The sequence below is a fragment of the Bos taurus genome, unplaced genomic scaffold (genome assembly GCF_002263795.3).
Source record: "Bos taurus isolate L1 Dominette 01449 registration number 42190680 breed Hereford unplaced genomic scaffold, ARS-UCD2.0 Leftover_ScbfJmS_965_547, whole genome shotgun sequence".
Taxonomy (NCBI): domain Eukaryota; kingdom Metazoa; phylum Chordata; class Mammalia; order Artiodactyla; family Bovidae; genus Bos; species Bos taurus.
This window is the reverse complement of record NW_020192254.1, coordinates 75,308-102,333: the sequence shown is the minus strand read 5'-3', so window position 1 is coordinate 102,333 and position 27,026 is coordinate 75,308. Positions and strand designations below refer to the sequence as shown.

General features: G+C 43.3%; 1 protein-coding gene and 1 long non-coding RNA gene across 2 annotated transcripts; both read left to right on the top strand.

Annotated features, from left to right (window-relative positions):
* The first annotated feature begins 598 nt into the window (after positions 1-598).
* LOC132344800 (uncharacterized) lies at positions 599-4,723 on the top strand. The gene is made up of 3 exons (XR_009493766.1): positions 599-623; positions 2,238-2,783; positions 4,648-4,723. It is a non-coding gene; the product is annotated as an uncharacterized lncRNA (long non-coding RNA).
* A 154-nt stretch (positions 4,724-4,877) lies between these two features.
* On the top strand, positions 4,878-23,272 carry LOC132344799 (uncharacterized). Its single transcript, XM_059884504.1, has 13 exons — positions 4,878-5,190; positions 7,055-7,125; positions 7,552-7,576; positions 9,232-9,302; positions 9,756-9,780; positions 11,643-11,713; positions 12,143-12,167; positions 14,570-14,637; positions 15,106-15,130; positions 18,837-18,884; positions 20,848-20,930; positions 21,350-21,460; positions 23,104-23,272. Exons 1-12 carry the CDS (start codon positions 5,058-5,060, stop codon positions 21,437-21,439), a joined length of 735 nt encoding a protein of 244 aa, XP_059740487.1. The 5' UTR covers positions 4,878-5,057; the 3' UTR covers positions 21,440-21,460; positions 23,104-23,272.
* The last annotated feature ends 3,754 nt before the right edge of the window (positions 23,273-27,026 follow it).

Genomic DNA, 27,026 nt, shown 5'->3' with positions numbered 1-27,026 from the left:
CCCGATGTGTCCACATTAACAAGGTCTTCCCGATCAGCATCACAGATGTCATGACAATTCCTCTATGTCTTCCTAGAGCTCCCTAAGGACCAGCCTGAGGGGCTATCCACTTCAATGTTGGAGGGAGAGGCTCTGCCCAACTCCATAGTAAGTGCCTCCTATTCATCTGAGTTAAAAGTGTTGCTTCATAACTTTATTTTCTAGCTGAATTCAGATAAAGGTTCAAATTATTCCAGACAGTTCATAGAAACAGTTTTTAGTTTGATGGATGAATTTCTCCCAGCAGATAACTTATTCAAAAGGATGTTTTTCAAAAATGACAATATAAATTAAAAACTGGAATCGGGAGCAGTTTCCTCAGCAGAAACTGTTCCTTCCTGAAAAGAAAGTTTTAATTACTGGTGAAAATGAGCTGGAGTGCTCTTCCAGGAGGAGTGCCAGCCTTTCCCAAAGGTGTCCTCTATTGTTCTTTTGGGGCTACAGACTGAACAGCACATTCCCATTTGGTTTTCTGACAAGAAAAAGAGGACAAAAGACCTGAGTGCACAGTACTCAAGACACTGACACACTCTCACTGTTTTCTTCTTTCTAATTGCAGGCACGTGAACAAGCCAGTGAACATGGTAATTATTCAGGGATCATCCCTCTGATGAAAATAATCTAGTTGATGAAGGTGGCAATCTCTTGCCAGCTCTGTTTGGAGAGTTGCCCTGATGCTGAATCCCTAAAAGGGGTGAAGGGAGGGGGTACAGATAACAGACTGATCTCCCAGAAAGAAAATGTCTGTGGTCTATGGTACCTGGAAACAACTACATCATTTAGATGCGTGGGTTTGGGTCCCATGTGTGAGCCCATGCAGTGTGATTCTCAAGATGTCTGTGTGTGTTTCCTCAGGAGATGTCTCTTATACAGCACAAGTCAACTGTGAACTTTCTAAACACTTCTGATCACACTGTGCACTGGCTATAGATTACTTAATTCTTTCCTCAACTCAATTATTAAACAAGTTTGGTTAATCTTCATTTTGCTGGAATGGAGATGGTGCTGAGAAAAAATGGACCAAGCTACTGACTTCCTAAGTGGAAAAGGATAAACTGAAAACCTTGGGGTGGTCCCAGTGTGTCTGCTCTGGACCCCTGACCTGTACTTATCACTCAACCATGAACAAGGGGGTCCGTGCATCTCCGTTTATCCCTGGAGGTACTAGAGCTCCAGAGGTCCAGATTGTGCCCATCATTGTAAGATGGGCTCAGTGGTCATGGGACCCAGGGCAAACATAGGTGGGCTATTGCCAATATTGGCATAGTCATTATTGTGAAAGGCACCTTGGGATTCCTATCCTCCTGGTCAATTCAAAGATCTGAAAATTGTGTTCCCTTATTTAGACAGTACAGGCCATATCTGTTGGTGCTAGTGTTATTGCTTAACCAAGAACAAAAGAAGATTGTCATCAGGGAGATATTTCTTTGTACTGGGTGACATTACCATAAGCCGTACATTGGTTAAACCCTGTAGCACACTTTGAAGGGAAGGTGTCAAATAGATCTCACAGTGGAACTTGACACTCTGCTTGGTGACCTTGACTCTTGTTGTAAACCTCCTGCACGCCAGGGTCCAAGAAGGTCGACGTTTACCCCATGCTTTCTCTCCATTATGAACTGTCCCACTAAATGTATGACTTCAATGAGTGTGAACAGACACTGACTCAGTGGACGTGCAAATATTGTTTGGACAGTGAAGACTAGGAAGAAACATCACATGATAGATTATAGCTATTTGGCAAGATAGGGTTGAATTCAGTCCTCTAACAGAGATTGCTTTTAATCAAGAACAAAATCTCACAGAAAACTTAATAAGTGCATCAGCTGAAACTGAATCCTGGGGAGGCAGTGATCTAGGAAGAAAACCTTCTGGATAGGGGTGGTTTTGCAGCAGATATAAACAGGCAGGAGATTCATGAGTCTCTGTCAGTGAAAGGTGGCATGCATTTCAGTGTTTCTTTTTTCCCAAACTGTTAGGTTATCACTAGTTTAAATACAGAAGTTTTGTTTCCTTATTTCCTGCTCCTCTGATTTGCTCTTATTTATACAACAAAGAGGAGGACTCAACAGCAACTCAGTGCATAGTTACTAATGCCTTATGCATACATTCCACCCCATGCCCCTCCAATGAACAAGGCTCCTGAGAGGTTAGTGAGCACCTTACCTGTGTCCCTGTGCTGTTCTGTGTCCCTCCAGTTCCTCAAGAGGACATGGTGGTGGAGCTGCCCCAGGACTGGGCTGAAGACAAGCCTCTGAAGACTGTGGACGTAAGTTCACCTCTCTTAACTGGGGCAAGGCTGCGGCTTCACTGGTTTATTTTCCTTTTAGTTGAACACAGGTATAGTAATCTGACAATTTATGTTACCACTGAGGCATGCGAGTCCTTGGCTGGGAAAGTAGAGAGGATAAATCTATTATTAACACAGTCCGGATTCAAGAGGAAATTTCAATAAGACAGCATCATTTATTAATGTAGGTACTTTGCTCAACAGAAAGTGTTCTTTCTTGCAAAACAATTTGTAAACATTGGTCAAATTAAAACTGAGAGATCTTATGTGAAACAGACCAGTCTTTCCAACAGGAGACTTTTTTATTTTGGAGCCACTAAAATGAAGAGTGCTAGTTACCTGAGGACAAAAAAACAGGTAACAGAAGACTTAGTGCAGAAAATTCAAGAAGCTGGGACACTCACTCTGTTTTCTTCTCTGCAATCACAGGAATCCGGGGAAGCCTGTGAACATGGTAAATATTCAGGGATCATCATTCTGCTGAGGGACAATCCAACAGATAAAGGTGGGGTTCTCTGACTGGCTCTGGTTGGAGAGTGGCCCTGATGCTAGATTCCTGTTTAGGGTGTGGGCTGTGGGTGCAGAGAAGAGACTGATCTCCCAGGAAATAACAATGTCTTTGTTCTTTGGTACCTGGAAGCAACTACATCATTTAGATGTTGTGGGTTTGTGTGAATCAGGGCTGGGGGCCCTTGTGTGAGTCCAGGTGGTGTGATTCTGAAGTTCTGTGTCTGTGTGCGTTGCCTCTGGAGATGTGTCCCTGTTACACAGCACTAGTAACTGTGATCTTTCTAAACACTTCTCACTACCACTGCACACTGGCCATACATTACCTGATTCTTTCCTCAACTCAGTCTTTCCTCAGAAGCGAAATTGAAAGTCATTCAGTTTGTATTCAAATCTTTGCATCCCCGTGCACTAGAGTCCATGGAATTCTCCAGGCCAGAATCCTGGAGTGGGTAGTCTTTCCCGTCTCCAGGAGATCTTCCAAACCGAGGGATCAAACACAGGTCGCCAGCATTGCAGGCGGATTCTTTAACAACTGAGCTATCAGGGAATTCATTCCCCAACATATCTTAATATTAATTTTCCTCAGGTGAAGATGGCAATTGGACAAATGGCCCAAAGTCTTAACCTCCTAGTGGAAAAGCCAAACTGAGTACCTAGGGTTGATCCAAATTTGGCTCTTCTGAATGAGTAAGCTGCTCCTGCCAGTCAGCCACGTGATCCTTGTCATGTGGAAAGGGGGTCCTGGCATCTATATCCAACCCTGGAGGTACTAGCAGGTCCAGGGGTCCAGATCCTGCCCGTCATTATAATTACAAGTTGGGCACAGTGGTCAAAGAACCCAGGGTAAACATAGGTGGATTAATGCCAACTTTGGCACAGTCATTATTGGGAAAAGAATCTCGGGACTCACATCCTCTTGGTAAAGTCACAGATTCTGAGTGTTGGGTGGCCTTTTGTAGAGTGTAGGCCCTATGTGTTGGTGTCCCTATCTTTGTTTACACAAAGACAAAAGCATATTATCATCAGAGGTGTATTTCATTGTACTGGGTAACTTTACCATAACCTCACATTGATTAAACCCTGTAGTACACACTCAAGGGAAATGGTCAAATAAAGCTCACAGTGGAACATGATAGTCTAGTGACCATGACTCTTGTCCTAAATCTCATACACAGCTGGGTCAGAGACAGTCAGATTCACTCCATGCCTCCTCTCCATAATGAACTGTCCCACTAAAAGTGTGACTTCTGTGAGTGTGAACCGCCACTGACTCAGTGGACTTGCAAACATTGTTTGGAAAATCAAGCCTGGAAAATAACATCGCATGACTAATAAAAGCTATGCGGAAAGGTAGTATTGAATTTAGTCCTCTATCAAGAGTTTACTTTTAATCGAGAATAAAGTCTCACAGACTTGGTAAGTACAATAGCTGAAAGAGTGGATTCTGAAGATGCAGTGATCTAGGAAGTAATCCAGAAGATAGGTGTGATTTCCCAGAAGCTCTAACAGCCAGGAGGGACATGCGTCTCTGTCATTGAAAGCTGGCATGCATTGTAATGTTTCGCTTTTCCCATTACTTTGGTTATCACCAGTTAAATGCAGGCACTCTCTTTCATCGCCTTCCTGCTTGTCTCCTTTGTTGTACTTCATCCAGCAAAGAGGAGGGTTCAAGAGCAGCTCAGTCCACAGTTACTAACCTCTCTCATGTACTCACTCCAATCCATGTCCCATCAAACGAACAAACAAGAAACCTGAGGTCTTTGGAAGCAGCCTCTCCTCTGTCCTGATGGCTTTCTGTTTTCCTCTAGTTCCCCAGGAGCACCTCGTGGTGGAACTGCCCCAGGCCGGGGCTGAGGAAATGGTTCTCCGGCCCCTGGAGGTAAGCTCATCTGTTTGTATCTCACATAGATGCTGCTTCACTCCTTTATGTTTCATTCAGTGAAATACAGCTATAGTAATCTGACAATGTATATTAGCACTTATGTATGCAATTCCTTGCTGGTGAAATATTGACGTTAATTCTGTTATCAACAGAGACCTGATTCAAAAGGACATTTCAATAAGACAGCATCATTTATTACGGTAGTACTTTGCTCAGCAGAAAGTGTTCTTTCTTGAAAAACAATTTGTAAACATTGGTCAAATTAAAACTGAGAGATCTTATGTGAAACAGACCAGTCTTTCCAACAGGAGACTTTTTTATTTTGGAGCCACTAAAATGAAGAGTGCTAGTTACCTGAGGACAAAAAAACAGGTAACAGAAGACTTAGTGCAGAAAATTCAAGAAGCTGGGACACTCACTCTGTTTTCTTCTCTGCAATCACAGGAATCCGGGGAAGCCTGTAAACACGGTAAATATTCAGAGATCATCATTCTGCTGAGGGACAATCCAACAGATAAAGGTGGGGTTCTCTGACTGGCTCTGGTTGGGGAGTGGCCCTGATGGTAGATTCCTATTCAGGGTGTGGGCTGTGGGTGCAGAGAAGAGACTGATCTCCCAGGAAAGAACGATGCCTTTGTTCTAGGGCACCTGGAAGCAACTACATCATTTAGATGTTGTGGGTTTGTGTGAATCAGGGTTGGGGGTCCATGTGTGAGCCCAAGTGGTGTGATTCTGAAGTTCTGTGTCTGTGTGTGTTGCCTCTGGAGATGCATCCCTGTTACACAGCACTAGTCAACTGTGAACTTTCTAAACACTTCTCACTACCACTGCACGCTGGCCATACATTACCTGATTCTTTCCTCAACTCAGTCTTTCCTCAAAAGTGAAAGTGAAAGTCATTCAGTGTGTATTCAAGTCTTTGCATCCCCATGCACTAGAGTCCATGGAATTCTCCAAGCCAGAATCCTGGAGTGGGTAGTCTTTCCCTTCTCCAGGGAATCTTCCAAACCGAGGGATCAAACACAGGTCTCCAGCATTGCAGCCGGATTCTTTAACAACTGAGCTATCGGGGAATCCATTCCCCAACATAGCTTAATATTAATTTTCCTCAGGTGAAGATGGCAATTGGACAAATGGCCCAAAGTCTTAACCTCCTATTGGAAAAGCCAAACTGAGTACCTAGTGTTGATCCAAATTTGGCTCTTCTGAATGAGTAAGCTGCTCCTACCAGTCAGCCACGTGATCCTCAGTCATGTGGAAAGGGGGTCCTGGCATCTATATCCATCCTTGGAGGTATTAGCAGGCCCAGGGGTCCAGATCCTGCCAATCAGTATAATTATAAGGTGGGCACAGTGGTCAAAGAACCCAGGGTAAACATAGGTGGATTAACGCCAATTTTGGCACAGTCATTATTGGGAAAAGAATCTCGGGACTCACATCCTCTTGGTAAAGTCACAGATTCTGAGCTTTGGGTGGCCTTTTGTAGAGTGTAAGTCCTATGTGTTGGTGTTCCTATCTTTGTATACACAAGGACAAAAGCATATTATCATCAGAGGTGTATTTCATTGTACCGGCTAATTACCATAACCTCACATTGATTAAACCCTGTAGTACACACTCAAGGCAAATGGTCAAATAAAGCTCACAGTGGAACATGATAGTCTAGTGACCATGACTCTTGTCCTAAATCTCATACACAGCTGGGTCAGAGACAGTCAGGTTCACCCCATGCTTCCTCTCCATAATGAACTGTCCCACTAAAGTGTGACTTCTGTGAGTGTGAACCGCCACTGACTCAGTGGACTTGCAAACATTGTTTGGAAAAATCAAGCCTGGAAAATAACATCGCATGATTAATAAAAGCTATTTGGAAAGGTAGTATTGACTTTAGTCCTCTAACAAGAGTTTACTTTTAATCGAGAATAAAGTCTCACAGACTTGGTAAGTACAATAGCTGAAACAGTGGATTCTGAGGATGCAGTGATCTAGGAAGTAATCCAGAAGATAGGTGTGATTTCCCAGAAGCTCTAACAGCCAGGAGGGACATGTGTCTCTGTCCTTGAAAGCTGGCAAGCATTGTAATGTTTCGCTTTTCCCATTACTTTGGTTATCACCAGTTAAGTGCAGGCACTCTCTTTCATTGCCTTCCTGCTTGTCTCCTTTGTTGTACTTCATCCAGCAAAGAGGAGGGTTCAAGAGCAGCTCAGTCCCCAGTTACTAACCTCTCTGATGTACACATTGCACCCCATGTCCCATTAAACAAACAAACAAGAAACCTGAGATCTTTGGACGCAGCCTCTCCTCTGTCCTGATGGCCTTCTGTTTCCCTCTAGTTCCCAAAGAGGACCTCGTGGTGGAACTGCCCCAGGCCGGGGCTGAGGAATCGGCTCTCCCACCTGTGGAGGTAAGCTCAACTCTCTGTGTCTCACATAGATGCTGCTTCACTCCTTTATGTTTCATTCAGTGAAATACAGTTATAGTAATCTGACAATGTATATTAGCACTTATGTATGCAATTCCTTGCTGGTGAAATATTGACCATAATTTTGTTATCAACAGAGACCTGATTCAAAAGGACACTAAAAAATACCGTCAATTACTACTGTAGGTACTTTCCTCAGTAGAAATTTTTTCTCCTGGAAACTGAAAGATCTTAAGTGAAAGAGCCCAGCCTTTTCAACAAGGGTCCTCTCTGTTTTCTTTTGGAACGATTGATTATTTTAAGAGTTTAGTTACCTGAGGAAAACAAAAACTCAGATAACATAAAACTTACTGCAGAGAACACACGGTGCTGGCCTCCCTCACACTGTTCTCTTCTCTCTAATCACAGGCAGCTGGAGCAGCCAACGAACATGGTAAATATTGAGCGACCGTCCCTCTGCTGAGCAACAATTTAGCTGATGACTGTGGGGCTCCTTTGCCACCTAGCTTTTCAGAGTCACCCTGATGCTGGATTCCTATGGGGGGTGAAGACTGGGGGTCCAGAGAAGAGACTGATCTCCCAGAAAAGAACAATGTCTATGTTCTATGGTACATGGAAAGAGCTACATCATTTAGATACTGTGGGTTTGTGTGAATCAGGTTTGGGGGCCCATGTGTAGGCCCATGTGTTGTGATTCTGAAGCTCTATGTGTATGTGTTTCCTCAGGCGATGTTGCCCTCTTACACAGCACAAGTCAACTGTGTACTGTCACAACACTTCTCATCCCCACTGGACATTGTCTATATATTACCTGACTCTTCCCTCAACTCAGCCATTCCTCAAGTTTGGTTAATATTCATTGTCCTCAAATGGAGATGGTGCTGAGAAAAACAGCCCAAGCTCTTGACCTCCTAAGTGGACAAGCCAAACTGGGAACCGATGGGTGGTCCCAGTGTGTCTGCTCTGGACCCCTGACCTGCACTTATCACTCAACCATGGGATCCTCAGTCATGGAGCAAGGGGGTCCCTGCATCTCCGTTTATGCTTGGAGGTACTAGAGCTCCAGAGGTTCAGATTGTGCCCATCATTGTAAAATGGGCTCAGTGGTCATGGGACACAGGGCAAACGTAGGTGGATTATCGCCAACATTGGCACAGTCATTATTGTGAAAGACACCTGGGGATTCCTGTCCTCCTGGTCAATTCAAAGATCTGAAAGTTGTGTTCCCTTGTTTTGACAGTCCAGGCCATATCTGTTGGTGCTAGTGTCACTGCTTAACCAAGAACAAAAGAAGATTGTCATCAGGGAGATATTTGTTTGTACTGGGTGACATTTCCATAAGCCTTACATTGGTTAAACCCTGTAGCACACTTTCAAGGGAAGGTGTCAAATAGATCTCACAGTGGAACTTGACACTCTGCTTGGTGACCTTGACTCTTGTTGTGAACCTCCTGCACACCAGGGTCCAAGAAGGTCAACGTTTACCCCATGCTTTCTCTCCATGATGAACTGTCCCACTAAATGTATGACTTCAGTGAGTGTGAACAAACACTGACTCAGTGGACGTGCAAATATTGTTTGGACAGTGAAGACTAGGAAGAAACATCACATGATAGATTATAGCTATTTGGCAAGGTAGGGTTGAATTCAGTCCTCTAACAGAGATTGCTTTTAATCAAGAACAAAATCTCACAGAAAACTTAATAAGTGCATCAGCTGAAACTGAATCCTGGGGAGGCAGTGATCTAGGAAGAAATCCTTCTGGATAGGGGTGGTTTTGCAGAAGATATAAACAGGCAGGAGTTTCATGAGTCTCTGTCAGTGAAAGGTGGCATGCATTTCAGTGGTTCTTTTTTCCCAAACTGTTAGGTTATCACTAGTTAAAATACAGAAGTTTTGTTTCGTTATTTCCAGCTCCTCTGATTTGCTCTTATTTATACAACAAAGAGGAGGACTCAACAGCAACTCAGTGCATAGTTACTAATGCCTTATGCACACACTCCACCCCATGCCCCTCCAATGAACAAGGCTCCTGAGAGGTTAGTGAGCACCTTACCTGTGTCCCTGTGCTGTTCTGTGTCCCTCCAGTTCCTCAAGAGGACATGGTGGTGGAGCTGCCCCAGGACTGGGCTGAAGACAAGGCTCTGAAGACTGTGGACGTAAGTGCACCTTTCTTAACCGGGGCAAGGCTGCGGCTTCACTGCTTTATTTTCCTTTTAGTTGAATACAGGTATAATAATCTGACAATTTACATTACCACTGAGGCATGCAAATCCTTGGCTGGGAAAGTAGAGAGGATAAATCTATTATTAACACAGTCCAGATTCAAAAGAACATTTCAATAAGACAGCATCATTTATTACTGTAGGTACTTTGCTCAACAGAAAGTGTTCTTTCTTGAAAAAAATTTGTAAACATTGGTCAAATTAAAACTGAGAGATCTTATGTGAAACAGACCAGTCTTCCCAACAGAAGATTGTCTGTTTTATTTTGGAGCCACTGAAATGAAGAGTGCTAGTTACCTGAGGACAAAAAAACAGGTAACAGAAGACTTAGTGCAGAAAACTCAAGAAGCTGAGACACTCACTCTGTTTTCTTCTCTGCAATCACAGGAATCCGGGGACGCCTGTGAACATGGTAAATATTCAGGGATCATCATTCTGCTGAGGGACAATCCAACAGATAAAGGTGGGGTTCTCTGACTGGCTCTGGTTGGAGAGTGGCCCTGATGGTAGATTCCTATTTAGGGTGTGGGCTGTGGGTGCAGAGAAGAGACTGATCTCCCAGGAAAGAACGATGCCTTTGTTCTAGGGTACCTGGAAGCAACTACATCATTTAGATGTTGTGGGTTTGTGTGAATCAGGGTTGGGGGTCCATGTGTGAGCCCAGGTGGTGTGATTCTGAAGTTCTGTGTCTGTGTGTGTTGCCTCTGGAGATGCATCCCTGTTACACAGCACTAGTCAACTGTGAACTTTCTAAACACTTCTCACTACCACTGCACACTGGCCATACATTACCTGATTCTTTCCTCAACTCAGTCTTTCCTCAGAAGCGAAAGTGAAAGTCATTCAGTGTGTATTCAAGTCTTTGCATCCCCATGCACTAGAGTCCATGGAATTCTCCAGGCCAGAATCCTGGAGTGGGTAGTCTTTCCCTTCTCCAGGGAATCTTCCAAACCGAGGGATCAAACACAGGTCTCCAGCATTGCAGCCGGATTCTTTAACAACTGAGCTATCAGGGAATCCATTCCCCAACATAGCTTAATATTAATTTTCCTCAGGTGAAGATGGCTATTGGACAAATGGCCCAAAGTCTTAACCTCCTATTGGAAAAGCCAAACTGAGTACCTAGGGTTGATCCAAATTTGGCTCTTCTGAATGAGTAAGCTGCTCCTACCAGTCAGCCACGTGATCCTCAGTCATGTGGAAAGGGGGTCCTGGCATCTATATCCATCCTTGGAGGTACTAGCAGGCCCAGGGTTCCAGATCCTGCCAATAATTATAATTATAAGGTGGGCACAGTGGTCAAAGAACCCAGGGTAAACATAGGTGGATTAATGCCAATTTTGGCACAGTCATTATTGGGAAAAGAATCTCGGGACTCACATCCTCTTGGTAAAGTCACAGATTCTGAGCGTTGGGTGGCCTTTTGTAGAGTGTAAGTCCTATGTGTTGGTGTTCCTATCTTTGTATACACAAGGACAAAAGCATATTATCATCAGAGGTGTATTTCATTGTACCGGGTAATTACCATAACCTCACATTGATTAAACCCTGTAGTACACACTCAAGGCAAACTGTCAAATAAAGCTCACAGTGGAACATGATAGTCTAGTGACCATGACTCTTGTCGTAAATCTCATACACAGCTGGGTCAGAGACAGTCAGGTTCACCCCATGATTCCTCTCCATAATGAACTGTCCCACTAAAAGTGTGACTTCTGTGAGTGTGAACGGCCACTGACTCAGTGGACTTGCAAACATTGTTTGGAAAATCAAGCCTTGTAAATAACATCGCATGATTAATAGAAGCTATTTGGAAAGGTAGTATTAACTTTAGTCCTCTACAAAAGTTTCCTTTAATCGAGAATAAAGTCTCACTGACTTGGTAAGTACAATAGCTGAAACAGTGGATCCTAAGGATGCAGTGATCTAGGAAGTAATCCAGAAGATAGGTGTGATTTACCAGAAGCTCTAACAGCCAGGAGGGACATGCGTCTCTGTCATTGAAAGCTGGCATGCATTGTAATGTTTCACTTTTCCCATTACTTTGGTTATCACCAGTTAAGTGCAGGCACTCTCTTTCATTGCCTTCCTGCTTGTCTCCTTTGTTGTACTTCATCCAGCAAAGAGATGGGTTCAAGAGCAGCTCAGTCCACAGTTACTAACCTCTCTGATGTACACATTGCACCCCATGTCCCATCAAACAAACAAACAAGAAACCTGAGATCTTTGGAAGCAGCCTCTCCTCTGTCCTGATGGCCTTCTGTTTCCCTCTAGTTCCCAAAGAGGACCTCGTGGTGGAACTGCCCCAGGCCGGGGCTGAGGAAACGCCCCTCGGACCCCTGGAGGTAAGCTCAACGGTCTGTGTCTCACATAGATGCTGCTTCACTTCTTTATGTTTCATTCAGTGAAATACAGTTATAGTAGTCTGACAATGTATATTATTAGCGGTTGTGTATGCAGTTCCTTGCTGGTGAAATATTGACGTTAATTCTCTTACCAACAGAGACCTGATTCAAAAGGACACTAAAAAATACCGTCAATTACTACTGTAGGTACTTTCCTCAGTAGAATTTTTTCCTCCTGGAAACTGAAAGATCTTATGTGAAAGAGCCCAGCCTTTTCAACAAGGGTCCTCTCTGTTTTCTTTTGGAACGATTGATTTTTTTAAAAGTTTAGTTACCTGAGGAAAACAAAAACTCAGATACCACAAAAATTACTGCAGAGAATACATGGTGCTGGCAACCCTCACACTGTTCTCTTCTCTCTAATCACAGGCAGCCGGAGCAGCCAATGAACATGGTAAATACTGAGCGACCGTCCCTCTTCTGAGGAACAATTTAGCTGATGATTTTGGGTCTCTCTTTCCAGCTAGCTTTGCAGAGTCACCCTGATGCTGGATTCCTACGGGGGGTGAGGACTGGGGGTCCAGAGAAGAGACTGATCTCCCAGAAAAGAACAATGTCTGTGTTCTATTGTACTTGGAAACAGATATATCATTTAGATACTGTGGGTTTCTGTGAATCAGATTTCGGGGCCCATGTGTGGGCCCATGTGTTGTCATTCTGAAGCTCTATGTGTGTGTGTTTCCTCAGGCGATGTTTCCCTCTTACACAACACAAGTCAACTGTGAATTGTCTCAACACTTCTCATCCCCACTCGACATTGTCTATATATTATCTGACTCTTCCCTCAACTCAGCCATTCCTCAAGTTTGGTTAATATTCATTGTCCTCAAATGGAGATGGTGCTGAGAAAAACAGCCCAAGCTCTTGACCTCCTAAGTGGACAAGCCAAACTGGAAACCTATGGGTGGTCACAGTGTGTCTGCTCTGGACCCCTGACCTGCACTTATTGCTCAGCCATGGTCCTCAGTCATGGAGAAAGGGGTCCCTGCATCTACTTCCATGCCTGGAGGTACTAGCAGCTCCAGAGTTCCTGACTCATTTTAAGGTGGGCTCAGTTGTCATGAAACCCAGGGCAACCAAAGGTGGATTAACAGCCAACTTTGGCACAGTCATCAGGGTAAAAGGCACCATGTGGTCGCATCTTCCTGGTCAGGTCTCAGATCTTGAGAGTTGTGTGGCTGTGTAGACAATGTTGGTCATATGTGTTGATGCTAGTGTGATTGCTTAAACAAGAACAAGAGCAGATCCTATCAGGGAAACATTTCATTGTACTGGGTGACATAACTATAAACCTTACATTGATTAGACCCTGTATCACACAGTCAATGGAAGGTGTCAAATAGATCTCACAGTGGAACTTGGTAGTTAGTCTAATGACCATTACTTTTGTTGTAATCCCTTGAACATTGTTGTTATTCTGGGTTAGACAAAGTCAGCGTTCAGCCTATGTTTCCTCTCTACAATGAACTGTCCCACTAAATGTATGACTTCTGTGAGTGAACAGGCACTGACTCAGTGGACATACAAACATTGTTTGGAAAATGAAGACTGGGAAAGAATATCACATGGTTAATAGTAGCTATTTGAAAAGGTAGGATTGAATTCAGTCCTCTAACAGAGTTTGCTTTTAATCAAGAACAAAGTCTGAGAGAAAACATTCTAAATTCAGTAGCTACAAATGTGGATCCTGGGGAGGCGATGATCTGAGAAAAAATCCAGAAGACAGGGACCATTTAACAGATACTCTACATAAGCAGGAGGTTCATGGGTCTCTGTCATTGAAAGCTGGCATGCATTTTAGTGTTACTTTTTTCCCGATCATTCAGGTTATCCCTAGTCGAAACGCAGAAACTGTGTTTCATTTCTTTCCTTCTCCTCTCCTTTGCTCTCCTTCATCCAGCAAAAAGGATGATTCAACAGCAGCTCAGTCCATAGCTACTATCCTCCCTCATGCATACACTCGACCCTATGTCCCCTTCAAATAAAAGGAAAAAAAAAAAAAAGAAGAAAGAAACACTGAGAGATTGATAAGCATCCTCACCCATGTCCTGACTGCAACTCTGTGTCCCTCTAGCTCCCCAGGAAGACCTGGTGGAGAAACTGTGCTTTCTATAATCAACTTTCCCACTATACATATTGCCCTTGTGAATGTGGACAGGAACTGACTCAGTGGACATGCACTCTATAGAAAACAAATATTGATAGAAAAATATGATATCATTCATAGTGGCTCTTATTAAATGGCAGGAACTCAGTATTGCCAAATACTGCATATTTGATTTCATTTAAGAAAATTGGTTAGTGAATTAAGAGAATAGCATACTTTGCCCAATATTGAATTCAGTTCCCTAACAGAGATCACTTTTAATCAAGTACAAAGTCTCATACAAAACATGATGATTAGAATATCGGCAATTGTAAATCCTGGAGAAGAGTGATCTGGGAAAAATCAAGGGACGGTGGTAATTTAGCAGGACCTCACAATAAGCAGGAGGAGTCATGGGTCTCTTTCATTGAACAATACACACATTTTAGAGCTTTCCTTTTTTTAGATTGAATATTTCATGTTGATTAGGTTCCTCTAGCTAGAAAGCCAAAGTACTATTTTCATTTCCTTCTTCCTCTCCTTGACTTTCCTTCCTCCTCCAAAGAGGATGGATGAACACAAGTTCACCTCATGCTTAATAACCTCCCACATCTGGACACACCACCCCGTGTCCACACAAAGAGAAAACCCCCTGCATGATTCCTGAACAGCTTCACCAGTGTTCTAACAGCTACTCTGTGTCCCTCTAGACTTCACTGAGGACCTGCCAGTCAACCTACCATGTGACAACACAGAAGAGACTCAGTGTTTCTCCAAGGCAAGCTGTTTTTTTTTTTGATTTTTTTTTGTATGAGATAGAAATATTGTTTCATTTCTCTTTCAGTAGAATTAAGTTGTGACTCTGATGGTTTTTGTTTCATTTAGAGACAGTTCCCTTTGTTGGAATAATGTAGACGAGAGTCTTATTACCAACTCATGATTCCTCAGTCCACAAGATACTAAAATTTTTAGCATCCATTACACTCTGTAGAGTACAGATTTCTCTCTCCTGCAGCAACATTTCTTCTAGGAAAAGAATTGTGCAATTTCCAGCCTAAATGGACTTGGAGTTCCATCCTCCAGGCACAGGTCATGCCTTTCATCCTGAGTATGTGTGTGCTGATCTTGCTGGGTTCCCTGGACTCCACACTGCTCCTCATCAGGTTTTCTACTGTCATCCCATGAACCAAAGACTGTGCATCTATGTGATCTTACCCTCATAGCATCTTCTCTTCTGTACTTGCAGGTGGCCCTTTCAGGATGTGAAAGTGGTATGTATTCTAGAATCATTCCCTTTGGGAGAAAAAACTTTGTAGATGAGAAAGTTGGGGCTTTCTTGCTGGTTTTAGTGTACAGGCCAAACTGATTCCAAATTCCTGCTGGGAATGAGTATAGGGGCCCTGGTGATAGAAAGTAATTTACAAGAGATCAATGTGGATGATTACTGTAGTTCCCGGAAGAAGCTGTATTATGGTTAATAGTGTAGGTTTGTGTCCATGGGACTGGGTGTGTTTTTATGTATAATGAATAGTGTGATTCTTTGTGTGTTTGAATTTTTGGGTTGTGTTTTCCAAAATATCTATCACCCTAAACGTCACTGTTAGTGGTGTCAGCCCCAAAATATTTTCCATCACAATGTACCATGAATGTTTATGTGTATAAAAATAAAACCAAGTATATACATTCACTGTATCCATTGATTTTATACTAGTGAACATCCTTTTCCCAGGAAGACAAATCCCATCACTGCCGAGGAAGATATTTACAGGATTCTTTTTAATTTTTATTAAAATTTTTATTGGCTGTTCTTGGCCTTCGTTGTTGCCCAGGCTTCTTTCTACTTATGGAGAGCAAGGGCAACTCTCTAGTTGTGGTGCATAGGCCTCTCACTTTAGTGGCTTCTTTGTTGCAGAGCATGGCTTCCAGGGCTCTTGGGCTTCCATAGTTTGGCACGTGGGCTCAGTAGTTGTGGTACATGGTTTAGTTGCTCCACAGCATGTGGAATCTTTCCAGACCAGGGGTTGAACTCCTATCTCCTGCATTGTCAGGTAGATTCTTAACCACTGAGCCACCATAGAAGTCCTATAAGATTCTTAATGAGCGAAACTGTGTTTCAGAATCCCCTTTACTGGGTCAACCACACCTTCATTTAAGAGTAAATCTCATCACTTAGTAGGTCTTGTAGGATTTTGATTGCTCATGATTCACCACTCTGCCACTTCCCTCATTCAAACTCTTTCTGTTGGAGCCTCAGAATGAATCACCTGCTTCATCCAAGGCCCCAAGTACTGGGGAGGCTCCTTCCTTCTTCAGGGAGCCCCTGGTACCCAAGAGCAACACCCAGTTTCAGAGGAATCTGAGAAAGGAAGAGGCTCCAGGCATAAATGGAGGGAGTTCATTCCAGCTTTGCCTCTTACCCTTTGAAGTGTCCAGTCTGTCCTGTTAACTCAATGCACCATGTTGTTTAGCACGTCTCTAGAACTTTTCCATCCTGCCACTAAAATCCTGTAACCATTGAACAGACACTCCCTGTGTCAACCTCTTCCCACGTCTTGGATCCACCCTTTTATTCTCTGCTTCCCTGAACTTTCCTTTCAATATGGCAGGTAAGTGGAATTGTTCAGTATTTGTCCTCCTGCGACTAGCTTATTTCGCCCTTACCAATAGCTTCCCACTTTGCTTCAAATGACAGGATTGCCTTCATTTTTAAAGACTCAATCACATTCCAGTGTATGTATGCACCACATTTTCTTTCTTGATTTATCTGCCCTTGGACACTGAGCAGTTTTTCTATCTTGATTGTTGCGTACGATGCAACAATGGGTATGAGATTATAGGTATCTCCTGGAACATTCTAGTTTTATCTCCTTTGGATATAAACTCAAATAAATGATTGCTGGATCTTATGATAATCTCAATAATTTTTTGAGGGACTTCCAAACTGTTCTATAATGGCTATGCCATTTATCATTCCTACCAACAGGCATGGAAGTTCCACTTCTCTACATATTTGCCAACATCTATTATTTTCTTCATATAATACACCTCCTGAAAGGTGATATCTCCTTTTGACTTGGTTTCCATTTCCACTAAGTACCCCACTTGCTGCTTAGTGATGCTAAGCATATTTCCTATGTATATTGATCACTTCTATGTCTTCTATGAAGAAATGTCTATGGAAGCTTTTGAACATGTTTTAAAGTCAGTTATTTGCCTGATATTATTGTGAAGTTGTGTTTTAGCAGTTGCTTTTATATTCTGGATATTGGCTCTTTATTCAGATACAAAGTTTGCAGATACTTCTTTGATTCTATAGGTTGCCTGTCTATTGATTTTTGAGGAGACGATCCTTTCTTCACTTGATAATTTTAGAACCTTAGCAAATATCATTTGGCCACAGTGGTCAGTGTATTCAAGATTCCCTCCTTACGATTCATTGGTCTCTCTGCCTATTTAGCTGCAGGTAGAATACAGTTTTGACTGCTGTGGCATTCTTGCCTGTTCTGAATTTAGGAAGCCTGAAGGCCCCATTGTTGTTCTTTGCTCTCAAGACTGTTTTAGAGCCCACTGGCGCTGAGGCGCCGGGTAAACACTCTTTCCTGTCAGGGCCGGCCCTTCTCCCCGGCCCGCCCTTCACGGAACCTGCGGAGCGTCAGTCAGGAGGAGGTGGAGGCCTCCGCAAAAGTTTAAAAAAAAAAAAAGACTGTTTTGTTCTTTGGGTTTCTTCTGGGTTCCGTAGTTTGGGAGATTTTTTTTTTTTCCATTTTATTAAAATGACATGGGATTTTGTAAGTGGTTTCAATATATATATAAATCACTTTTAGGAGTATAGGAAGGTCAACAACACTAAATATTCCAGTCTATGAATATGGTACGGTATTCCGATTACTTGTCTCTTCTTCTTTTAACAGTGTTCTATGGTTTCCAGTGCACAAAACTTTCACTTCCTAATAAGCCCTTTCCACTGCCTTGCTTGGGTCCTCTAGAATCAGGGATGGGAAAGATGGGCTCATGAAGAGAGTGAATATTCCTCCCTTCCCTCCATACCTACTTTCTGGTTACTTGTAGTACACGAGTGCTGGGCCATGCCCTTTACCTCTGCCCACAAATGAGCTCCCTCCTGAGAATTTTCTTTGAATCTGAGTGTTCACCTTACTAGGGCTTCACTGGTAGCTCAATTGTTGAAGAATCTGCCTGCAACGCAGGAGATCCTGTTTCGATTCCTGAGTCAGGGCTATCTGCTAGAGAAGGGATAGTCTACCCACTCCAGTATTCTCGAGCTTCACTTGTGGCTCAGCTGGTAAAGAATCCGCCTGAAATGTAGGAGACCTGAATTCAATTCCTGGGCTGGGAAGATGCCCTGGAGAAGGGAACGGCTACCCACTCCAGCACTATTGGGATGTTCACAAGCAGTCTCCCAGTGCCTGGACTGGGTTCAAGAGCCCCAGATTTACCTGCATATGAATGATCTTATCAGGCCATCATATCATCTGGAATAAATGAAAAATAGAACAGGCAATTAGTTGCCTTTTCCTTGTCTGTGGAGCCCTTAGAGCTGAACTTTCCAGTGTAGTAGCCATTAGCTAGAGCTGCCTATCTATAATTAACATATTTCAACAATACTTAACTTGTTATATAGAAACAATCACAAAAAGCACACATAGCTTGGTCACACTAGCCATATTTCAAAAGTGTCCATAAGCGTTGGCATTTCAGCTTCGTAAACTTGAATGTAAGAGCTCTATTGGGCCTGTAGAAGTAGAAGGTTAAAAGGTAATTTTCTCAGCCTCTTTCTCATGTGAATATGTTCAAATGTGATCACCGTCTTGTGAAGGGCTCTGACTCCACAAAACACAGGGGAAGTCTGAGCCTGGAAGGAAGACCGGGGAGATGCTGTGTGAGCCAAGTGGAGGAGGAGAAATGGGTAGCTCAACTTGTGTAATAACTGTATTATTGCTCATGGTTATCTTTCTACAGACTGTTTTGTGGAAAACGTTAGCAGCAATGATGCGGAAGAGAATGCAGGTAGGGAACAACTCTCAGGTGGGATTTAGAGGGAGAGGGTTCCTGGACCATTTGAGTTACAGCTGCTTCTTCAGAGATGAATATAAACCGAGGAAGAAGAAGGAAATATGTCTAGAGTTGTAGTTTGTTCTTTTCAAATTTTAACAATATAATAGAGTTATGTGTCCATGTAGTTGATTCTGCTGTGCTTATAGTCATTTCTTCTTGCTTTTCCATTTAGAAATATCCTTTCTCACAAGACTCCTTGTTCCTTGCCCTTTCACCTGCCTAATATGAAAGCTTGGCTTCTGGTTATTACCTGCAGTGTAGTATACATGAAGGACTTTGGCTTCATGTTTAAATTCTCCTATGATGGCCATATCCTAGTGGGCACAAAAGTCTCATAGTCACTTGACACTGGAGACCAAGTTCTGGCAGTGAGTGTCAGGTTGTGGGTGAGATATGAACTCTCTCCCTGTGCATTTTCAGGACGTGTGGCTTGCCCTCATGTTTGTCCTCACTGTTTATTCCTCATGTAAAGGGTGCTCTCAGGGTTGAATGAGTCAGAACACACGTGCTCTTGCGTCCCTGCCTGGGCTGAGTCTGCTGGAGTTCCTCTCAGAACCACACCTCCCCAAGGATGCTGTGCTGAAGGTGCTTCCACGTGAGAGAAGCCCATGTGTTCCTAGAGACCAGCATGGCTGCAGATTCTAGAGAATGTGAAGGGGCTGCTGGCTTTCTTAACACATGTTCTAGGAGCCCTACTTACCTGGTCTTCTGGGACTGACCAAACCTAGGTCAGAGACTCAGAGCAGCAGGACTCGGGGTGACTGCTCATCTTAGAACCCAATACTCCCTCCAGACAGAAGCTCTCGGTGGTTTTGATCACAATCTTTGCACACTCCTTAACTCGTTTATTTACCTTTCATGTTTTTACTTGTTTTACATTTGAGTTGTGGTATTTTCTTATATACTTTGAGTATGATCTCCCTTTCTGATATATTGTTTGTAATTTTCTGTACGTTATCTTTTCATCCTACTGACTGTTGAAGAGACTATGCTTTCACTCTTTTCTTGTCTTAGAAACTTGGTGAATTTCATTTGACCCTATATCCATGAGTTTACTTGGGGCTCTTTATTCTTGTCTTTAGGGCTATGCATGTGTTCCTATGTCACTATCATACAGCTTGGATCCCTATATCTTTGTAATGTATTTGAAATCAGGAGGTGAGAAAATTTGAAATTAGTTCTCCAGATTATTGTGTCTGTTTGGAGTCCTTAGAGGTTCCATATATATTTTTGGATTTCTTTTTTCCATTTCTGGCTAAATGAAATTGAAAGTGTTTGCCTTTATCCTCTCTTAGGGTCTGGGAAACTTAAGGTGTTGCTGAGAGCATTAAGTATCTCCCAGGCCACTGAGGTCACATCAGGCAACAGGATAGTCTCTGTTATGTGAACTTTTTGTCCTCCCCTCCCCTAGGACTCAGAAGATTCTCATGTCCATGTCAGGCCATTCCTGAGAGTGATGGATTGTTTAATTAAATAATGGACTCATTAGAGACTGTGGCCATACACACATGGTCCTTCTTCTAATGTTTCCATGTTGGAGAACTCTAGGGTTGGTGGAGGCTCAAGGAGGAAGGAAAAGAACAGTGACTAGAGGAGAGAAATGATGAAGGAAGTAGAGGGGAAACAGCGGGAGAAGGAGGCAAGCAAGGTCGTGGGCAGAGATGCATGGAGACAGTGACCACCTGGAGGAGGAACGCGTGGAAATGGTGTCATTCCTCATCACTCGTAGACAAGCTGAGGGTGGCAACAGGATGTTGGATGTCAAAGACCCACTTTTTCATTGCAGAAGTGAAACACTGAGGCCCTGGGAGGTCCCTGGAGACAAGGGCACCAGGGGTCCCAAGGCCAGGTTGTGAGGAGCACAGGGTCCCCTGGTCACATCCTGACTCTGAATCTCCCTTTTGCTTTCCCACAGCCACTCCAGATGAGTGCTGCCCTCAGACACCAAGAAACTGCATGGTGCATATTGAGGATTTGGAGGAGAGCAAGACTATAGAGGTCATTTATTTCTTCTTTCATATCTTTTAACATTATTCTCTCTTATCCTGATCAATAGACTCTTCTTTGCAACCCTTCCCTTTCTCCTCTTTCCCTCTTTTTCTGATTAGCCTTCTGCAGGGCCTGGTCTCCTGTAGGCACTTGGGGACCTAGGAGCTTATATAAAATCTATGAATCTATCTTCAGCCCTATTCCCCCATTTTCTGAGCATTTCCCTACTCCTGACCTCATGTCTGCACCCTTGAACCTGGTTTTGTCACCATGAGTGGCCTGAGCAGGAGTTGAGGCTGGAGTCAGCAGGTCTGGACCCACACAGCTGAAGGGCCCCCATGAAGTCTGCACTGCCCTGAGCTACCCCATATGGTTGCTTTCCTACCCTGGGAGGGATTGGACCTGCTTGACTGATCTCTTCCTTCCAGATACCAAAAAGATATCTGGTCATCTTTTTGAAGACTGCTTCAGGAGAAGTCAGCAGCGATGATGAGGAAGACCTGGAAGAGCAAGAGTGAATGTGGGACCTGGGGTGAAAGGTGAGGCAGACGAGGGCCTGTGTCTCTGTCATGACCCCATTCGCTTGTTGGTGCTTCAGAATCACCAGCAGAAACCATGGGGTCTGCTTCTGAGGGTTATCACAAACGTAGAGACAAGAGGGTGGTAACACTCTGTGCAGACGAGTGGTGGATGCCCTGAGCATGTCTCCCCAGGGCACAGGTCCCATCCAGAGATGCCCCCAAGGTTGCAAGACTGGCTTCTCTGGCAGCTCTTACATTTGCAGGGAGGCTGGGGGGCACTGTGGGGCCACCGTGTGCAGGAGTCCAGGAGCTGCTGTTCCAGAGTGCTCTCTTTAAAGATCTCCCCGTGGGGGTTTCCTCATCTCCCTCTGCAGGATCCAGCTCTGCCCTCCCAACCCCGCTAAAGGCAGCAGGGGGAATCCCTAGTCCATCACCAGCTGCAGAGAGAGGTTGGGGTGGCCCTGCCCTCCCCAGTCCTGGGCTCTGGGAACAGAGTGAAGGAGACACAGGTGCCCAGAGGTCATGCAGGCAGGGCATCACCTGGCAGCTCTGCATCCCTGTGGGTGCTCCCTGGTCCTGAGGGTCCCAGCCAGCCTGGGGGTGCCCACGTCTGGGGTTTCTCAGGATCTGGAACCCTGGGGTCCTAGGTCACCTCAGGGCAGCATCTCTCAATCTGAATTTGGAGGTTCTGTAGATTTTTCTGTGTATGTGTCCAACTGAAGACACATCAGAAAGCACTTTAGTCCTTTGTGCACTTGGGATGGTGGTGCTAGTGGTAAAGAACCCTCCTGCCAATGCAGGAGACACAAGAAAAGGGTTTGATCCCTGGGTATGGAAGATCCACTGGAGAAGTAGATGGCAACCCACTCCACTGTTCTTGTGTGAAGAATCCCAGTGACTGAGGAACCTGGTGAGCTATCATCCATAGGGTTCCACAGACTCAGCCATGACTCAGGCGACTGAACAGCACACTTGGGATGAGTGGCAGGATTCAAGTTACTCGTGTTCCTTTTATTTTGTTCCCAAGTCTGTCATTAATAACATATCTTGTTTTATTATAGTTTGAAAAGAAATGTTTTCTCTCAAATTTCAATGTTGCGATATGCTAAACTGTTAAAATGTACTTTTTATTATATAAAACCAGTTTAAAGGCAGAAACCTCAGGAGAGTTTGGTTGGGGCTTAGAAATAATTATTCAGGAAAACAGAGATTCCAGGTGTCTGTCCATTTCCAATGCTCAGGTCTCAGGAGCAGTTGTACTGTGTAGGATGGGTGGGCATGTTCTCCTACCCTCTGTGTCATCTGACCTCCTGCTCCTCCCAGGGCCTAGAGGGAAGGGGGGACCCAAACTTTCAATCCTGAATCCCAAGTCCCCTGTTCCTTTGCCTGAGTCTCACTGTCCAGGGGACCCATCAGTTGAGGTTTGCCAGCCAGATGCCCAGGTGTACTTGCTCCTGGGGGACATTTCTAGACACTCCTTACTAACAGACAACACCCTCAGCAAAGAGCAGCAAACAGACCCAGTGCCTTGCAGATCTGAGCCCCAAAGCCAAGTCTAGATGCTGGGAAGTCTTCTGGGTCCTGCACACCCTCCCCAGGGAGCCCTCCTCTGTCTGACTCTGCATCTTCCAGGGACTCCATCACCTGTGTTGGTGTTGCAGGCTCTGCTCTGAATCCCTGAAGACCTGGACCTGAACATCATCCTGGACCCCAGAGGGGATGGAGCCCCCACAGCACCAGGAGCCTCATCTGGACCAGATCAGGGGAGGCCTCACTGCCTCTCTACTGAGAGTCCTCATTTAGTACAGCTTCATTTGTTTTGCTCTGTCGACTTAGTATTAGTTTTATTTACAGTTTTATCTTTATATTCTGTATATATCTATATGTTCCATATTTATAAGTAAGTTTTTTCATTAAATGTTTTTATCTATTTACTTTCAAAATAAATTTTTGTAAAAACACATATGTATAAACTAACCCCCTCAACAGAGGTAGAACTTAAGAAATTGTCATAAGCCAGTCACCTTAGTGTCTACCACCGGGATCATTTCCCCCTTCACACAACTCAGTCTTTGTTGCTTAAGAAACTGCAAATTTATTTCTAACATCTATCCTTCTGTCATTGTCTCTAAGAATTCTGTTTTCTCATATCTGCTCATTCCAGTAGTCATAGGAGATCAGTATTACCCTTTCAAGACTTGCATGTCAGGATTTTTCAGAACTCAGTCTGCTTTCAGGGTAAAAAGTTCATGATCCATCATTGATCTCCATTTGTAGCTTAAGCGTGTTTCTCTCTTTTCTTCTGACACAGAGGATTTCTCTCCAAAAAGGCTCTTTACATTTTAGTTGTCATTCCCTTATATTTCTCCTGCTCTTTTATTCCAGCTGCCCAAAGGACTATTCTCATTGACTGTATTCTCATGGTGTACATTTGTCTCCCAAACTCATTTATTTTATAAGGTAAGTTTGTAAGTCTTAATCTCTCTCACCGAGCTCTCTCATCACCACATCCCTCTCCTCCCTGTAAATCACTTCTTTGTTCTCTGTTTCAATGACTACATTACTGTTCAGTTATTTTGGTTCACTGGTTTTGATTTTCAGTTTCCACATTCAAGTGACATCATACTGTATTTGTCACTCTGTCTGACTTATTTTCCTTAGCGTAAAACCCTCTAGGTCCATCCATTTTCTCACAAATGACAAAATTTTATTCTTCTTTTTGGCTGAGTAATAATCCATGCATACCACAGCTTATTCATTCATCTCTTGATACACACTTTGAAAAAATACCCATAAATGGAATTGCTCAATCATATGGTATTTCTGTTTTTAATTTTTGGGAAAACTCCATACTTAGAGGATATAACTTAAGATATTACCCAACAATTCACCCTAATATCTAAAGTGCATATTTTCTAAATAACTGAATTGTTTAGACTGACAATTCAGTTCAGTTCAGTCACTCAGTTGTGTCCAGTTCTTTGGGACCCCATGGACTGCAGCACACCAGGCCTCCCTGTCCATCACCACTCCCGGAGTTTACTCAAACTCATGTCCATTGAGTGGGTGATGCCGTCCAACCAACTCATTCTCTGTCATCCCCTTGTCCTCCTGCCTTCAGTCTTGCCCAGCATCAGGGTCTTTTCAGTGAGTCAGTTCTTCCCATCAGGTGGCCAAAGTATTGGAGTTTCAGCTTCAGCATCAGTCCTTCCAATGAATATTCAGGGCTGATTTCCTTTAGGATGGACTGGTTCGATCTCCATTCAGTCCAAGGGACCCTCAAGAGTCCTCTCCAACACCACAGTTCAAAAGCATCTCTCCTCGGTGCTCAACATTCTTTATGGTCCAAATCTCGCATCCATTCATAACTACTGGAAAAAGCATAGCTTTGACTAGAAAGACATGTCTCTGCTTTTTAATATGCTGTCTAGTTTGGTCATAACTTTTCTTCCAAGGAGTAAGTGTCTTAAATTCATGGCTACAGTCACCATCTGTGGTGATTTTGGAGCCCCCCCAAAAATAAAGTCTGCCACTCTTTCCATTGTTTTCCCATCTGTTTGGCATGAAGTGATTGGACCAGATGCCATGATCTTTGTTTTCTGAATGTTGAGCTTTAAACCGTTTTTTTTTTTTTTTCACTCTCCTCTTTCACTTTCATCAAGAGGCTCTTTAGTTATTCTTTGCTTTCTGCCATAAGGGTGGTGTCATCTGCATATCTGAGGTTATTGATATTTCTCCCAGCAATCTTGATTCTAGCTTGTGCTTCAGCCAGCCCAGTGCTTCTCATGATGTACTTTGCATATCACTTAAATAAGCAGGGTGAGAATACATAGCTTTTGACGTACTCGTTTCCTGATTTCGAACCAGTCTGTTGTTCCTTGTCCAGTTCTAACTTGCTTCCTGACCTGCATACAGATTTCTCAAGAGGCAGTTCTGGTGTTGTTGTATTCCCATCTCCTTAAGAATTCTGCAGACTTTGTTATGGTCCACCAGAATCAAAGGCTTTGACATAGTCAATAAAACAGAAGTAGATATTTTTCTGGAACTCTCTTAGTTTTTAAATGATTAAACAGATTTTGGCAATTTGATCTCTGATTCCTCTGCCTTTTCTAAATCAGTTTGAACATCTGGAATTTCATGGTTCACGTACTGTTGAAGCCCGGCTAGGAGAATTTTGAGCATTACTTTACTAGTGTGTGAGCTGAGTGCAATTTTGTGGTAGTCTGAGCATTCTTTGGCATTGCCTTTCTTTGGGATTGGAATGAAAATTGACCTTTTCCAGTCCTGTGTCCACAGCTGAATTTTCCAAATTTGTTTGGCATATTGAGTGTAGCACTTTAACCTTGAAATGAAAGCTGCTCCGTTGTGTCCAACTCTTTGCATCCCCATGGACTATGCACTCCATGGAATTCTTCAGGCCAGAATACTGGAGGAAGTAACCTTTCCCTTCTCCAAGAGATCGTCCCAACCCAGGAATTGATCCCAGGTCTCCCACCTTACAGGCAGATTCTTTACCAGCTGAGCCACAAGGGAAGCCCTTTTCTATATTAACACTATTGAAAATCTTGCTTTTATGTATATTCCTCACCAATCGATACTGTGTAAGATGATACATGGTAGACTGTGGAAGAATTCTTATCCCCTCTCTAACGCATGATGCTAATTTCAAGTATTCATTTAAGCTTTCCTTGATTACTTATTATAACATGCTCTATCATAGTAAAGAAAAATTAGCTAATGTTATCTTGGATGTAGTTTAGGTAATAGAAAAGGCAAAGGTTGAAATTTTCTGATTAATATTCAAAGAGTAAGAAAACCTATCTAGCAGCTTAAATAGGCAATCATTCCTCATTGCAGTAAATCCATGATTATTAAATGACACTAATGACAGATTTTGTTTTACAACTTGAGCTCTGTGCAACTCTTCTCAAAATTTGCTTTGAGACATATTGGAATGTCTTCTACTTGTGGAGCATAAAATTGGCACAATCCGGTCTTTCCCTTGGTGTTGATAAGCCTTAAAAACGTGGTGGTTTAAAGACTTGGGCTCCTTCCAAGTTGGTCTTAATTTTAGTTTACCAGCATAGAAATGGCAACCCAGTTTCCAGGCCCATTCTGGCCTGGAAAATCCCATGGACTGAGGAGCCTGGTAGGCTACAGTCCATGGGGTCGCAAAGAGTCAGACATGACCGAGCGACTTCACTTTCACTTTCGCCCAGCATAGAGCATTCCTAGGACTTCTTTGACCCTTATCATTCTTTAACATGAAAATACATAACTGTGATATGGTAATAAATATCTCAAATAACATGAAAATATGTAACTTTGGCACAGTAGTAAATATCTTAAATGGTACTGAGTTACTATATGGTCTCTCCTTTGGTCACTGGTATGCAAAACTGAGCTTGCAAGTCTGGACTCTTCTGATTTGACAAGATGACTCATTTTGCATAGTTCAGATTGATCAACGAATATTAGACTCAACTCGATGGGAAAGTTGTTCAGTTGTGTCTGACTCTTAGCAGCCCCATGGACTGTAGTCTGCCAGTCTCCTCTGTCCATGGAATTCTCCAGGCCAGAATAC

What these genes read in the sequence shown, in the direction of transcription:
- LOC132344799 (XM_059884504.1), top strand. Translation starts at nt 5,058, where the DNA reads ATGAAGAGTGCTAGTTACCTGAGGACAAAAAAACAGGTAACAGAAGAC. An exon ending in AGGCTCTGAAGACTGTGGAC is followed by an intron (nt 9,303 to 9,755) that starts GTAAGTGCACCT and finishes CTGCAATCACAG; the next exon opens with GAATCCGGGGACGCCTGTGA. An exon ending in TGATGCGGAAGAGAATGCAG is followed by an intron (nt 18,885 to 20,847) that starts GTAGGGAACAAC and finishes GCTTTCCCACAG; the next exon opens with CCACTCCAGATGAGTGCTGC.